At 44.4% G+C, this 12,558-nt stretch overlaps 1 protein-coding gene across 2 annotated transcripts in view; it reads left to right on the top strand.

Moving 5' to 3' along the window:
- Positions 1-12,558, top strand: part of PAH (phenylalanine hydroxylase) — a 58,407-nt gene that overhangs the window by 21,733 nt on the left and 24,116 nt on the right. For both annotated transcript variants that reach the window (XM_075938936.1, XM_075938926.1), the window contains 2 exons: positions 2,176-2,359; positions 12,308-12,396. In XM_075938936.1, the coding sequence (XP_075795051.1) occupies positions 2,176-2,359; positions 12,308-12,396 (273 nt within the window). The remainder of the gene's footprint in view (positions 1-2,175; positions 2,360-12,307; positions 12,397-12,558) is intronic.

Raw genomic sequence — 12,558 nt, forward strand, 5'->3', positions numbered from 1 at the left:
CAAAAGCGACTCACTAATTGTTTCTTCAAAAGATAGTTTGAATTAAAGGCATCACTTCCTGCCATCAGATTCTAATTCAAGCCCCGTGGGCCTTTAACGTATCAGAATTTCAATTATTTGGACCACATTCTGCCCCATATTCTCTGCTTTGCCTGGGAGCTGATGGGCCAGGAGCATGTTGATGGAGAAAGGGTTACTAGACAGCTGACTCTGTGTTTCTGAGATTGGTTCTTTCCTGGCCCTGGCACAATTTAGGGCATCTGCTCTAAACTCTGCCAGCTGGGAATGGTTCCCAAGTAATTGTCTGCCAGGTAAGAATCATGATTGTTCTTCCTTCCGTTACCTCTGTACAGACTGTAGGTCAGGAAAAGATGGCCCACTCTGTTCAGGACATCTTTCACCATCATGATCAGTTCATTAAGTTTGCTGTAGTACTGTTCATCCGGGTTGTTCTCTTTTCCCTCCAAAGTTTGTTTCTTTAATGGCCCACAAAAGGGAACAGAGGGTGGAAGAGCCCATCCCTTTATTTGTCAGTCCACCAATTAAGCCAAATAGCTGATGCTTTTGTATTCGTTAATTAATTTTCAGTTCCACATCTTCTGTTTTAACTTAGTCCTTTATTTCAGGAGGCCATTTTGTCAGACTAATTCAGTGTTTCTTCTCCTTTTTGTATCTATTCCCAGCAACATTTATTCTTATAAGGTATTGTGACATTTTATGAATGTTTGCATGCTTTTTACAGCGCCTACCCTGAGGGTAAATGATTAGCCCTAATTATGACAGAACTCCATCTGTACTGCCCCTCTGCTGATTGGTACAGGCGGTGGGCTTGACTCTCCACTCACTTGTTCTTTTGTTGTTGTTTTTAATTATGGTGGTATGTGGGAACACCACTCATGGATCTATTGTGGTAGGTGTTGTACAATCTCAGAACACGATGTCTCTATGCAACCATTTGCACCTGCACACAGAGAATGTAAAATGTTACTGTCCATGTTAGTAGTAGAGCATTCTGGTTTGGCTGTGGAGTTACTGTGGATTTATAGGGACCCAACTGACTTCAGATTACAACCCACTGTGTCTGGTCTCTGTCAAAAGAAATCTAGTTTCAAGTCATTTGAACTTCCAAGTCTTGAGCGCTGTAATGAACTCTTACCATCCAGCCACAAAAGCAAATACAAAGTAAGGTCTGTGCGCTATCCAGAATTGTATGGCTCTAAAACAAATTGTCCCTAGGGCTGAGCCCAATTAAATGCATTCTCTGCATTCAGACAACACAACTGGGGAGCATCTTTCATGAGAAGCCCTTGGCTTTTGAACTTTTCAACTTACTGTCTTGGTATTTAGCCAAAGAAGGTATCCAGCAGTGCTGCTTCCTACCAGATTTTGCGCTGGCATGTGGAGCAAGGTGAACGAGGCCGTTGCTGTGTTGTTGATGGCCAGGCCAGCACCTCTCTGCCCCATGCAGCACAAAGGGGTGCAGAAGAGAGCAACAAAAGAACTTAGAGCAGCTGGCCACTTGAGCTGCTCCCCTAGCTGGTTGCATTTGGGGCCAATGCAGGAGTGGTGAGAGTAAGCAGGCAGGTTTCAAGGAACTGTCCATTGCTTTATCCTTGCAGTCACAGCACACAACTTGCAGCAGGGTGTGAAGCAGCTGTATTTGCCATTCAGAAGCAAGGGCATGTCATGGCTTTCCATCCTCAGTCCCTTGAGATCTGGATCCCTAAATGTCCCTCTCCTTGCTTTGCCAAAACTAATTTCATTGTCATTATAAATAACTTAAATCTATGTGCCTGTTCTCACTTCTTTGCTCTTCATGGGAGGATTTCTTGAACTCTGTGTGGATTCGGAGTAGGCATGTCCAGAGCCTGTGTGCAGCTTTTGTTCTAGGTGTATCAGAGATGAAATTCACCTCCGTACAAAGCCTGCACCATTTAAGTCCAACTTCAGCCCTACTTTGAAGGATTTAGTAGTACACAGGCCCTGTGTTGTCTATGCGCAGGGGGTGAATTTCACCTAAGGATGTAGAGCCCTCTTACATAATTGCTCCCTCTTGTGGAGATTATTGTGGTGCAGAGGCCGTATGTGGTTAAATGATAATTCCTTTCAGCCTTCTGGGATGCTACGTAAGGCATATATAGTATCAACATTCAACCCATAATTCCTTTCTCTCAGGAAAGAAGTATAAACCTGACTCATATTGAGTCCAGGCCTTCCCGAGTCAACAAAGATGAGTATGAATTCTTCATAAACTTGGACGGCAAGAACACCTCTGCTCTCACGGAGATAATCAAGACATTGAGAAACGAAATTGGAGCAACTGTTCACGAGCTTTCACGTAAAAAGAAGAAGGACGCTGGTAAAAAAATATTGACTGTGATAATATTAACTATGAAATTGTGTGTTATCTGCCTAAACTACTCAGCCTTATTGAACTACTTCTATTCCCCTCAGTAAAGCAGTTTTCTGGCTGACCTCTGTAGCTGTGTTTCCCCTCCCATCCTTTATCTGTCTCGTCTATTTGTCCTGTAAGCCCTTTGGGATAAGCGCTTGACAAAAACAGGTACTGTGCATTCACGTACACTCCATGTGTATGTGCAATACCTAGTATACTCAGTCTTTGATTTTGACTGATGTTTCTTGGCTCTTTTGTAATATAAATAATCTTGCTGTTTTCAATATTTGGTTAGCAGGCACTCACTGATATTTAATAAGTGGGGCTGTAGGAACTGGTGATGGAACTACAGTGGTACTAGTCTGTGAATGTTTATAGAAAGTACAAGATTAGGGGCCTGATCTTGCAAACACTTAATCAGCATTTAGCTCCCTTGAGGCTAAAAGATTTTGGTTGCCCTGTCTTGCTTTCCAAAGAGTAGTAGGCATGTTCATTTTCTGCAAATGAGCAGTGTTCCTGCTGCTCAAACAGGCGATATTTCCATACAGAGTTTTCAGGAAGCTACCAAAGTCATCTAGCATGGTGCCTTTTGCTTCTAACATACACAAATACTATGAAGAAACCACACAAGCACAGATGAGTAGGAGTACTAGATGTCCTGATTTTATGAGGACTGTCCTACTATTTGGGGCTTGTCTTATATGAGTGCCTATTACCTCCCACCCCCATCCTGATTTTTCACACTTGCTCTCTGGTCACCCTATAGCGGGGAGGGGCAACCTAAGCTAATGAGTGGGCCACTTATGGCCCTCCTTCATCTCAGTGGGCTGCAAGATTGTCATAACCAAGGCAGTCTCCCACAATAGGGTAATTTTGCTCATTGCTCTTGCGTACTTGGAATTTGCAGAGTGCATCATCTGAACTGTAGCAGCATGGAAGGAGTGCACGGCTCTCACAATCAGCACTCAAACCACTTCACATGCCCTTGCTTTATATGCATGTCACTTTTGTAATACCAGTAGGGAAAAAAAAACAAACCTATGTGAATGGGGCAGGGCCAAGGACAGCCAGCCTTCAGCATTGTCCAGAGCACCATGTGCACAGCCTCTCCCCGGCCTTCAGCACTGCCCAGAGCTGCTACTTCAGCAGTGGCTGGAGCCCTGGGCCCTTCTGAATTGCTGGCAAGACAACTGCTCCCTTTGCCCCTTCTGTCTCCTGTTGGTGGGCCTGCAGACATGAGTAATATGATGGCCTATGGATGCTGTATTAGAAGGGGTGGAGGTTGGTTATAAGCTAACAATTGACTTGTTGAACTCTACAATAATTGACTAGCCAGTTCTTAAAACATCTACTGGGCACGTATTAACTGCTGGCTAAATGGACCCTTTGCGTGAAGTGAGACCATATTCTCAATTGTCTTGACTGGGTAAAAATTGCTGAGAGAGGACCATGTAACAAAATAACTAATGACGTGTGGATTGTCACGGCTAATGTCAACACCCCACCATTGCCACCCCAAAGCTCCCCTATATCTTGGTTAATAGCAATAAACCAAATCCTGCTGCCCCCTATTAAAGACTAAGGCCAAAGAGAGACAGTCCAACATGACAGCTGGTGTGAAGTAATGTTGTCCTTGGGGTAGCCCTGATTTCCCTGGCAGGGATCTATTGCTATACAGCTTCAGGAAGTGGAATTCCCTCCCCGTCTCTTCTACACTGTTCCTTCTCTACAGAGTGATTAGCCCCCAATCTCTCTCCCTCCCCTTTTGGAGCACTGGATGGATGAAGGGAGCAAGCTGGGTCCAACTTCCAGCTCAGGAGCAGCAACTATGCCTGACCTTATGTAGGTTGGATGGGAGGGGAGGGGAGGGGAGAGGAAGCCTTCGTGTGTACTTCCTCCCCCACAGTGCACCTATATAAAAGTCAGGCATCAATTTCCCTCTCATGGGTACATCTAGACTACAGGCTTTTGTCGACAGAAGTTTTGTCGACAGATACTGTTGACAAAGTTGCTGTCGACAAAGAGAATTTAGACTACATCCAGTTCTGTCGACAAAGCAAGATGCTTTGTTGACATGACCGTGTAGACACAAAGGACAGTGTAGCTGCAGTAACGCCTTCTGTCGACAGAACTCTGTTGACAAAAGGTGTTATTCCTCATAGAATGAGGTTTACAGCCATCGACAAAACTGCTGAGTTCTGTCGACGTTATGTTGACAGAACTCAGCGGCAGTGTAGACGCAGGTATAATTTTTTCGACAAAAGTCTACTTTTGTCGACAAAACCCTGTAGTGTAGGCACACCCATAGGCACATCCTAGACCCCATAATCTCACTCAGATCTTTTGGGTACTATCTCAATCCCCTCCCCCCAGTGAAAGCAGGGAGTTTTTCCATGAGCAGCCTCAACTCAGCCTCATTCAGGCAAAACTCCCAATGATGTTTGATGGTAGTTTTCCCTTTTTAGGGAACTAGGGTGTGACCCTTTGAGGTGCTGAGCACCCTCCATTCTTCTTATTAAAGTCAGGGAGAGGTGAAAGTGCACAACACCTCACAGGAGAGGAGCCCGGGTAAAGATAGGGCCCAGAAGTTTCATGTAAAAAAACCACGAACCCCTTTTATTACCTAAATACCTCTTCAGATACCAGATGTTATTTTAATAGGATTTCAGCTAGGATTGTCTTCAAATGCTTTTATTCTGGTTCTTCCTCTTCCTTCCTAGGAACAACATGAAAGGGCAGTAATATCTTCCTGAGATAAATCCTGGTAATCCTTTTACCATCTCCTTTGTGCCCGACCCATGACATTACACTTGGGGGAAAGAAATCTCTAGCAAATACTCTTTGGAGTCAGATCTCTCCATTCAAGTAATGAGCAACAAAGGGTTGTGCCTGGATAGGGAGCTATGACCACTTTTGTTGGGATTCCCTCTGGGACCTCATTCCTCTAGGCTTCCCAAGAACTCAGTTTGACTTGGGTCTCTTTATTGGGCATACGGCTATGCTGAGTTAATCAGACCCAGACACAGGGCGAGATGGATGCAGAATACATCACAGCTCCAAAGTTACACAGAAACCGTCTTCCTATATATACATGACACTGCTCATTGCATTTACTGTACAGAGTAGCATACATTTTTGGACCAGTTTGGTTACTTTGCAGGAACCAATCTCTGCGCAGCATGCACTGTCCACACACTGGCCATGATTCAAGTTCCTCTTTGCCTCATCTCTACATCCTTAACTTCTCTTGTTATCTAGTTCATAGTAAACAGTCCCCAATGTGCTCTCCCTCTTACCTTACCTGGCTCAGACATTCTATCTTCTTAATCTGATGATCTATTTACTTACTTTATTAGGGCAAACATTTAGTTTACAACCTAAAGATCCATTTTTTCCCCTCAATCCAAAAATGAGGCTGCCCGCCAGGTGTTAATTACTCAGATCAGACCTGGTCTCAGCTATCATTATTATCAAAGATGTTCTCTCTTTGTCACATGTCACCTCTCTGAATAATACTACAGAAGAAAGCTACACACCCTGGCATGTTTTTGCTGAGCAGCTGTGATTTAAGGTTTTCTAGGCACTGATTCAAGGATAGGTATAGCAACAACAACAAAAAGACAGTAAGTGAAACCATGGCCCCAGTAAAGGAAATGGCAAAACTCTGATTGGCTTAATCAGGGCTAGGATTTCACCTTCTGTTTCCATGTTCATTAGAAAGTCCTCTTAAACCAGATTAATCTCCATTGATTCAGTGCAGCAAAGATTAATTTGACCACTTCTGACTGAAGGAAATGACTGTTTTTGTTTGTTAGTGGAAACAAAAAATGATCAGCAAAGATCAAATGAATCATTTTCTTTCAGTGTCCTCTCTTCTTGCTTCCCTTTTCATCTTTAATAGTTGCCATGAGCAGGAAGGGCTCACTGTGGGCTGAAATCTCAGAAAGGCTGAGTCCTAAAAAGCTAAACTAAGGCTGCTTATGGAGCAAAGTCTGGCTCTCAGTGTAGGCAGGTGGGACTTCAGAGTGAAAAGAGAGTCCAAGCTGCAATCATGCTGGCAGAAATTGTCCCTTAATCAAGCATGTGAGAGTGTTTAATATATAACAAGCATTGTCATGAGACTGTCTATGTTGACTTGCCCTTTAAAATCAGCCTTCTGATGGATCTTAACATTGAACTCTAAACATCTGAATCAGCTGATTCTGTTTTTTTGAAAAATAGGAAACTAAACAAAATATCCTCTCCTCCCCACCCCCGCACACACGCAATAGCAAGCCAGCCTCCCTTGTGTGTCAGGATTCTGGAAAATGGAAGTAGCAGGGAAAGCCTCCAGGTGAATGTTTTCTGTGCTGCTGTTCCCTGAGCCAGGGCAGAGGGGAGGTGGGTCAGAAGCAGCAGCATGTGGAGCAGCTTCCATCCCCTACAAGCTGAATCTGATCCGTGAGGCGCTCCAGTCTCACAGGGGGTGGGTTGGGGCTAGAGTACCAGTTCAGACTCCCAGCTGTGGGGGTGGGGAGGTGTTAGCCCCCAAGCCTACAGCCCACTTGCAAGATGGTCGCAGGCCACTAGTAGTCTGCAGACCAGACTTTTAGAACCATTGGTCTAGTCCAACACACAGTGTAAATGTGACTAGGTTGATGGAAGGATTCTTCTGTCAGCCAAGCTACTGCCTCTCAGAGAGATGGATTTATTATATTGAGCTGAATTAAAAACTCCTTCCGTTGGAGCATCCAGTAGAATAGACAAACCCATAGCATATCAAACAAAAGGATAAGAAGTGAACTAATCATGCTCTGTAAGTACCTTCACAGGAAAAAGACCTTGGCTATTAGAAGGGTCTTTAGTCTAGCAGATGAATGGGTGGAAACTGAAACTTAGAATACTAGGACTGAAAGTGACCTCGAGAGGTCATCGAGTCCAGTCCTCTGCCCTCATGGCAGGACCAAATACTGTCTAGACCATCCCTGATAGACATTTATCTAACCTACTCTTAAATATCTCCACAGATGGGGATTCCACAACCTCCCTGGGCAATTTATTCCAGTGTTTGACCACCCTGACAGTTAGGAACTTTTTCCTAATGTCCAACCTAAACCTCCCTTGCTGCAGTTTAAGCCCATTACTTCTTGTTCTATCCTCAGAGGCCAAGATGAACAAGTTTTCTCCCTCCTCCTTATGACACCCTTTTAGATACCTGAAAACGGCTATCATGTCCCCCCTCAGTCTTCTCTATTCTAAACTAAACAAACAACTTGGTGAATTCTAATTAGTAATAAGATCACACTTTGAATAGTGAGGGTGATTATCAACTGAAATGCATGATGGATTGACCACTACTTGGATGCCTTCCTAAAAAGTAAGTTCTAGTTCAACCCCAGCTTATTGGTATTGATACAGGAATCACTGGGTAAAATTCTATGGCCTGTGCTATGCCAGAGGTCAGACTAGAACAGTCACAATGGTCCCTTCCAGCTTTAGCAATCTTTGAATCCTGTGCTTAATGTGAAGCATGTTTTGAGTGTTTTACTGGACTGGGGTTTTGGTGCACTGCTAATTTTTCATTTGGGCTCAGTTATCATTTTTACACCATTTCCCCCCAAAGTTCCTTTCATGGCTGGGCAACAGATTTATTTTTTCCCCAATTCAAACAATGAATAAACGATGTAGAGCAATAATATAAGTGTAGCTTAGCAAATGCTAGCAACATGTCATCATTCTGAAGGTAATCTTAGGTCTTCCCATGAGTGCTGTGCTCACTGGAAGTGTTTCATCTGGCCAAATGCCTTTCGGGGGATTTATTGTTATTTGTTGCCAAAACAGTGCATCTCTTCATGGCTCTTTTGGGAAGCATGTTGAGAATTTGCAGACCCCTAGGAGCCCAGGAATAGAAGAATTAAATATTAGCCTATTTCAGTATGTGTGTGTGGGGGGGGGAGGGAGGAACCAGAGACAATTTATTGTATATTGGAGGCTGAGGTTCTGTAAGAGCCTTGTTTGCTAAACCCTGGGGCAGGCCAAGCATTTGGATCTGTTTAAAAAGGGCTAAACCTGTGCCTTGAACAGCAATAAATTTAATAGACCTGTCTTTGACCCTCCTCACAATGGTCAGAATGTAAGAGCTCTGCAGAAACTCCTCCCTGCTTCCGTTTTGTTGCCCCACATATAAATGGCTTATTAGCATCCTATTAAGCATTTGACCCCATGCTAATTTGGTCACCACTTGGGTGTCCAGTGCATGCCCATAAACGCTGCTCTTTCGCATGCAGACAAATCAATATTTATTACTGATCAGTCCGGGCTCTCTCTTGAAGTTTTTCACAGAGGCTCCCTGTTGCAACCGCTTGCTCTGGCAATTCATTAACTGCAGTGCCGACAGCCAGCATGTCTGGTGAGCTAGCCCTGGTGAAGACATGTCAACAAAACAAAATATTTGACAAATTCACCGAGGGCCTAATTGAATTTGATATTTTTAAACTGTAGCGAGGATTGTTGGGGAAGGTCTTTCTGTGCGGCATGGCCAGACAATACACCCTAGACGCTCTCTCATGGTTCTAATTGCTCTGATTCCAATGGTATTCCCAGGGCAGAGGGGCTATTCCCAGGCCGTACTCAGCACGCTCAATTCTCATTGATTTGGGTGCTGAGAACACTGTGCTCTTCACAGAAGACTCATGGGGCCCTTGTTCTGTTGCACCCCTTTGTACAGCAAGCATGTAGAAAGGGGTGCAGGAATGCCTTAGGGCAGGTCTAAAGCCCCCCTTAGCAGGGATTTCTCCTGCTATAGGCCCACTCCACTGGCACTGAGCTTCTTCCACAGTAGACCCTCCCCGCCACGGAGGGTGTTCTGAGGTGGGATGTGGGGGAGGGCAGAAGATGAGGTGAAACTAGGCCAGAGGAGGTAGTTGAAGAAGGTATGACTGGGTGGACTTGTGTCCTGGTAATTCTGGGTTCCAAAAACTCTGTGGGGACCATTCATAGAAGGGTACAAGTTTGAGGAACCCTGAGAGCTGCTTCTACACTGGCCACCGGCAGCCCAAAGGAGGGGAAAACAAACCAGCTCCTTTCTGACTCTAGAATGGTGCCTGCCCAGGAATGATTCTGCCCCGCAGTTTGCAAATCACCAGTTTGTCGAACACTTGGGATCCTTAGTAATACAAGTTTATTGGATGCTATTTTCCAATTCATCCATACTTGGAACCAAAATTACTTGAACCCAAACCTTTCTAGTTCAGAGGAATACCCCTTCCTCTCTAAAGTCCCTAACAGATCATCACCTCAGAAATGCGCTTGCTGAAATCTATTACAGAGCACAGCAGGCTTCACAGTCGCCGCTGGGCCTTCTGCTGAATTCAGATCTGATGGGGTTGTAGAGCTTCCCTGGGAAGAGCAATATGTGGTGGCAATCATTAATAATAACACTTAGCTTCATGATAGCACTTTTCCTCCCGAAGTCTCAAAGCACTTTACAGAATGTCAGAGGGGTAGCCATGTTAGTCTGAATCTGCATAAACAAGGAGAAGTCTTGTGGCACCTTATAGATTAACAGATTTATTGGAGCATAAGCTTTCATGGGCAAAGATCCACTTTGTCAGATGCATGTGATGTGCATCTGATGAAGTGGGTCTTTGCTCACGAAAGCTTATGCTCCAAAATAATCTGATAGTCTATAAGGTGCCACAAGACTTCTCGTTGTTTTCACAGAATGTTGTCACCCCCATTTCACAGACAGGGAAACTGAGGCATGAGACGGTAGTGTGACTCACTCAAATGCCACTGACAGAGCTGCAAACTGAAGGCAGGTTTCCTGAGTAGGAGTCCAGGATGTTAGCTGCCCAGTACATGGAAGATAATTGTTCTCCTCCGTGATTATTCTGTGGGATTTGCCTTCTTTTTAATGTGCAGGCTGCTGCTGATCTTTTATATCAAGTGAAAACATTATTTCATAACAAAGTCCCATTTGCTTACTTAATCTGAGGGGGGGGGGGGGGGAGGGAATAACTCATGGAAACTAATAGCCTGTTTCTAGAGCGATGGCTAAAAAGCAAATCTGTCCAGTTGTGAAAGATTTTGCTGCGTCTGCTGCCACCTAGTGACTAACTTATTTGGTTTGCTTCTTAAAGTTAGCAGCATGGGAGGCTCCAAAGAATGTTTCTTTCAGTGATCCAAAGCCACATTCACTGTCATTCAAGGGAGCATGCACTGCACTAAAAAGAGCTTGCTTTGATGTTTAGAAATGGTTTTCGGCAGGAATTCTAACAGCACAAAGACAGTAGCACAGCTCTCCCATCAGCGTGCGTAACACTATCGCAGCACAGGTGGGCACTTCACGGAAGCATGCTACTCAGTAGTCATAATGCAGACTGCTTTTCTGGGGCTGATGTGAAATGAGCGAGTGGTCTAACTTCAATTCTGATGTGCAGATGTCCGCAGTCCTTAAACCCTGCCCCATAAATGCCGCCTTTATTGTCCGTCTCAGCAGAGAGACCAAGAGCTGAATAGGTCTGGTGATGGAATGATCCTCTCATCCCTTCGGTGCTCCATGTGGCTCAAGGTTGGGGTACATCAGCGGGGACTGGGGGAGAGAGAAGAGGGATGGTGCTGCAGCTGGCTGGGCCCCCTGGAGGGTTTACACAGGATTTCCGTTTCCAGAGCTGTTGGTGCAGAATTTTTCCGCCACCTGAAATCAAGTAAAAACAAAGATGTGAAATAAAATAAAAGTGATTTAGCAGCAGTGTCGTCAGGGCAGAAAGCAGACCCCAGGAAGTGTTTTATGGCACTTGCTGCATGAGTGACGCACCTTTATGCAAGAAAGAGGCTAACTTCATATGTGTCACAGTGCCATTCAGCCAGCAGAGAGAACCCTGAGAGCTTTTGGGCTTGAACTTTCTACTTTAAACCATGGGGCCTTCTGGGATGCATGACTCCCACTGACATCAGTGACAGTTACATGTACCTTGCATGAAGAGACTAAGGTGTGTGAATGCAGAGTGAGAGCCCTGCCTGATATCCACACTGAGAGCAGTGCTATTGTCTCAAGAGCTGTAAGGACCCCTCTCCCATTACAGTAATTGCTCTTGAAAGATTTGGGCACCATTTCCCCTTCTGTGATCCAAATAAAAAGAAATGGAGCCTGATTCTCCATGGAGGTCTCACATTCTTGCAGTGTGAGTACAAGCTGGTTGCAAAAGGCTCTGAAATCAGTGCCAGTAGCTTTTTACGCCTACTGTGCACTGGTGCACATGAATACTTGAGTCACGGGGCAATGGACAATGAGGCCTGTTCCTGTTGTTTGAAATGTCTCCTTATGCTGTAGTGTGATGTCCGTTAATTAAACAACATTAATCAGATGCATCAAAGTGCTGTTTAATTTGCATACTGCTTTAAGGTGTAAGCTGGTCAAAGTGGCATAGATTCGGAACTGGACGAGACTTTCATGGGAACTGATTATTTCATATCTACCTGCTGCAGGGTTTCTTGTCCCCTCTCCTGCAGAGGCTGACTCTGGCTACGGTCAGAGACAGGATATTAGACTAGATGTAACTTGAGTCTGATCCAGTTTGGTAATTTATATTTTCTGATAATTCAAGAACATAGAAATATCCATAATCAAATCATAAATAATAACCATCACAAGCAAACTTAGTGTCAAGAGCTGGATTTACTTGCTCCAACAATGCAAAACAGCCATCAACCCAACATAACTGGTACATGAGTTTACATGAGTTTACTGTTTCACTGCATCATTAGTGCAGTGCAAAGCTTCTGAAAAGTACCAGTAACACTAGCCATGTGCCTATCTTACTTCATATTTAGATCAAAGAAATGGAAAGGGTTAGATGAGACCCCCCCCCCCCCCAAGTGGAGGTCTAAAAGGAAAAGAGGTTCATACGTATTTTCTTTTCTGTTTTGTAGTGCCGTGGTTCCCAAGAACCATCCAGGAGCTCGACAGATTTGCCAATCAGATCCTAAGCTATGGAGCTGAACTGGATGCAGACCACCCTGTAAGGAACAAGTCCTTTAAACAAATAACAACTATACAGTTATTAGGATTCTCATGTACATGTTTTATACTAGGGTGTGGATTCCCAAACAAGTTTTGCTGCTAGGAGGAGGGGCATGAGGATTTCTCAAAAATCAAAAAGGGGGCGTGATGCCGAAAAGTT

This window comes from Pelodiscus sinensis, chromosome 1 (assembly GCF_049634645.1).
Source record: "Pelodiscus sinensis isolate JC-2024 chromosome 1, ASM4963464v1, whole genome shotgun sequence".
Taxonomy (NCBI): domain Eukaryota; kingdom Metazoa; phylum Chordata; order Testudines; family Trionychidae; genus Pelodiscus; species Pelodiscus sinensis.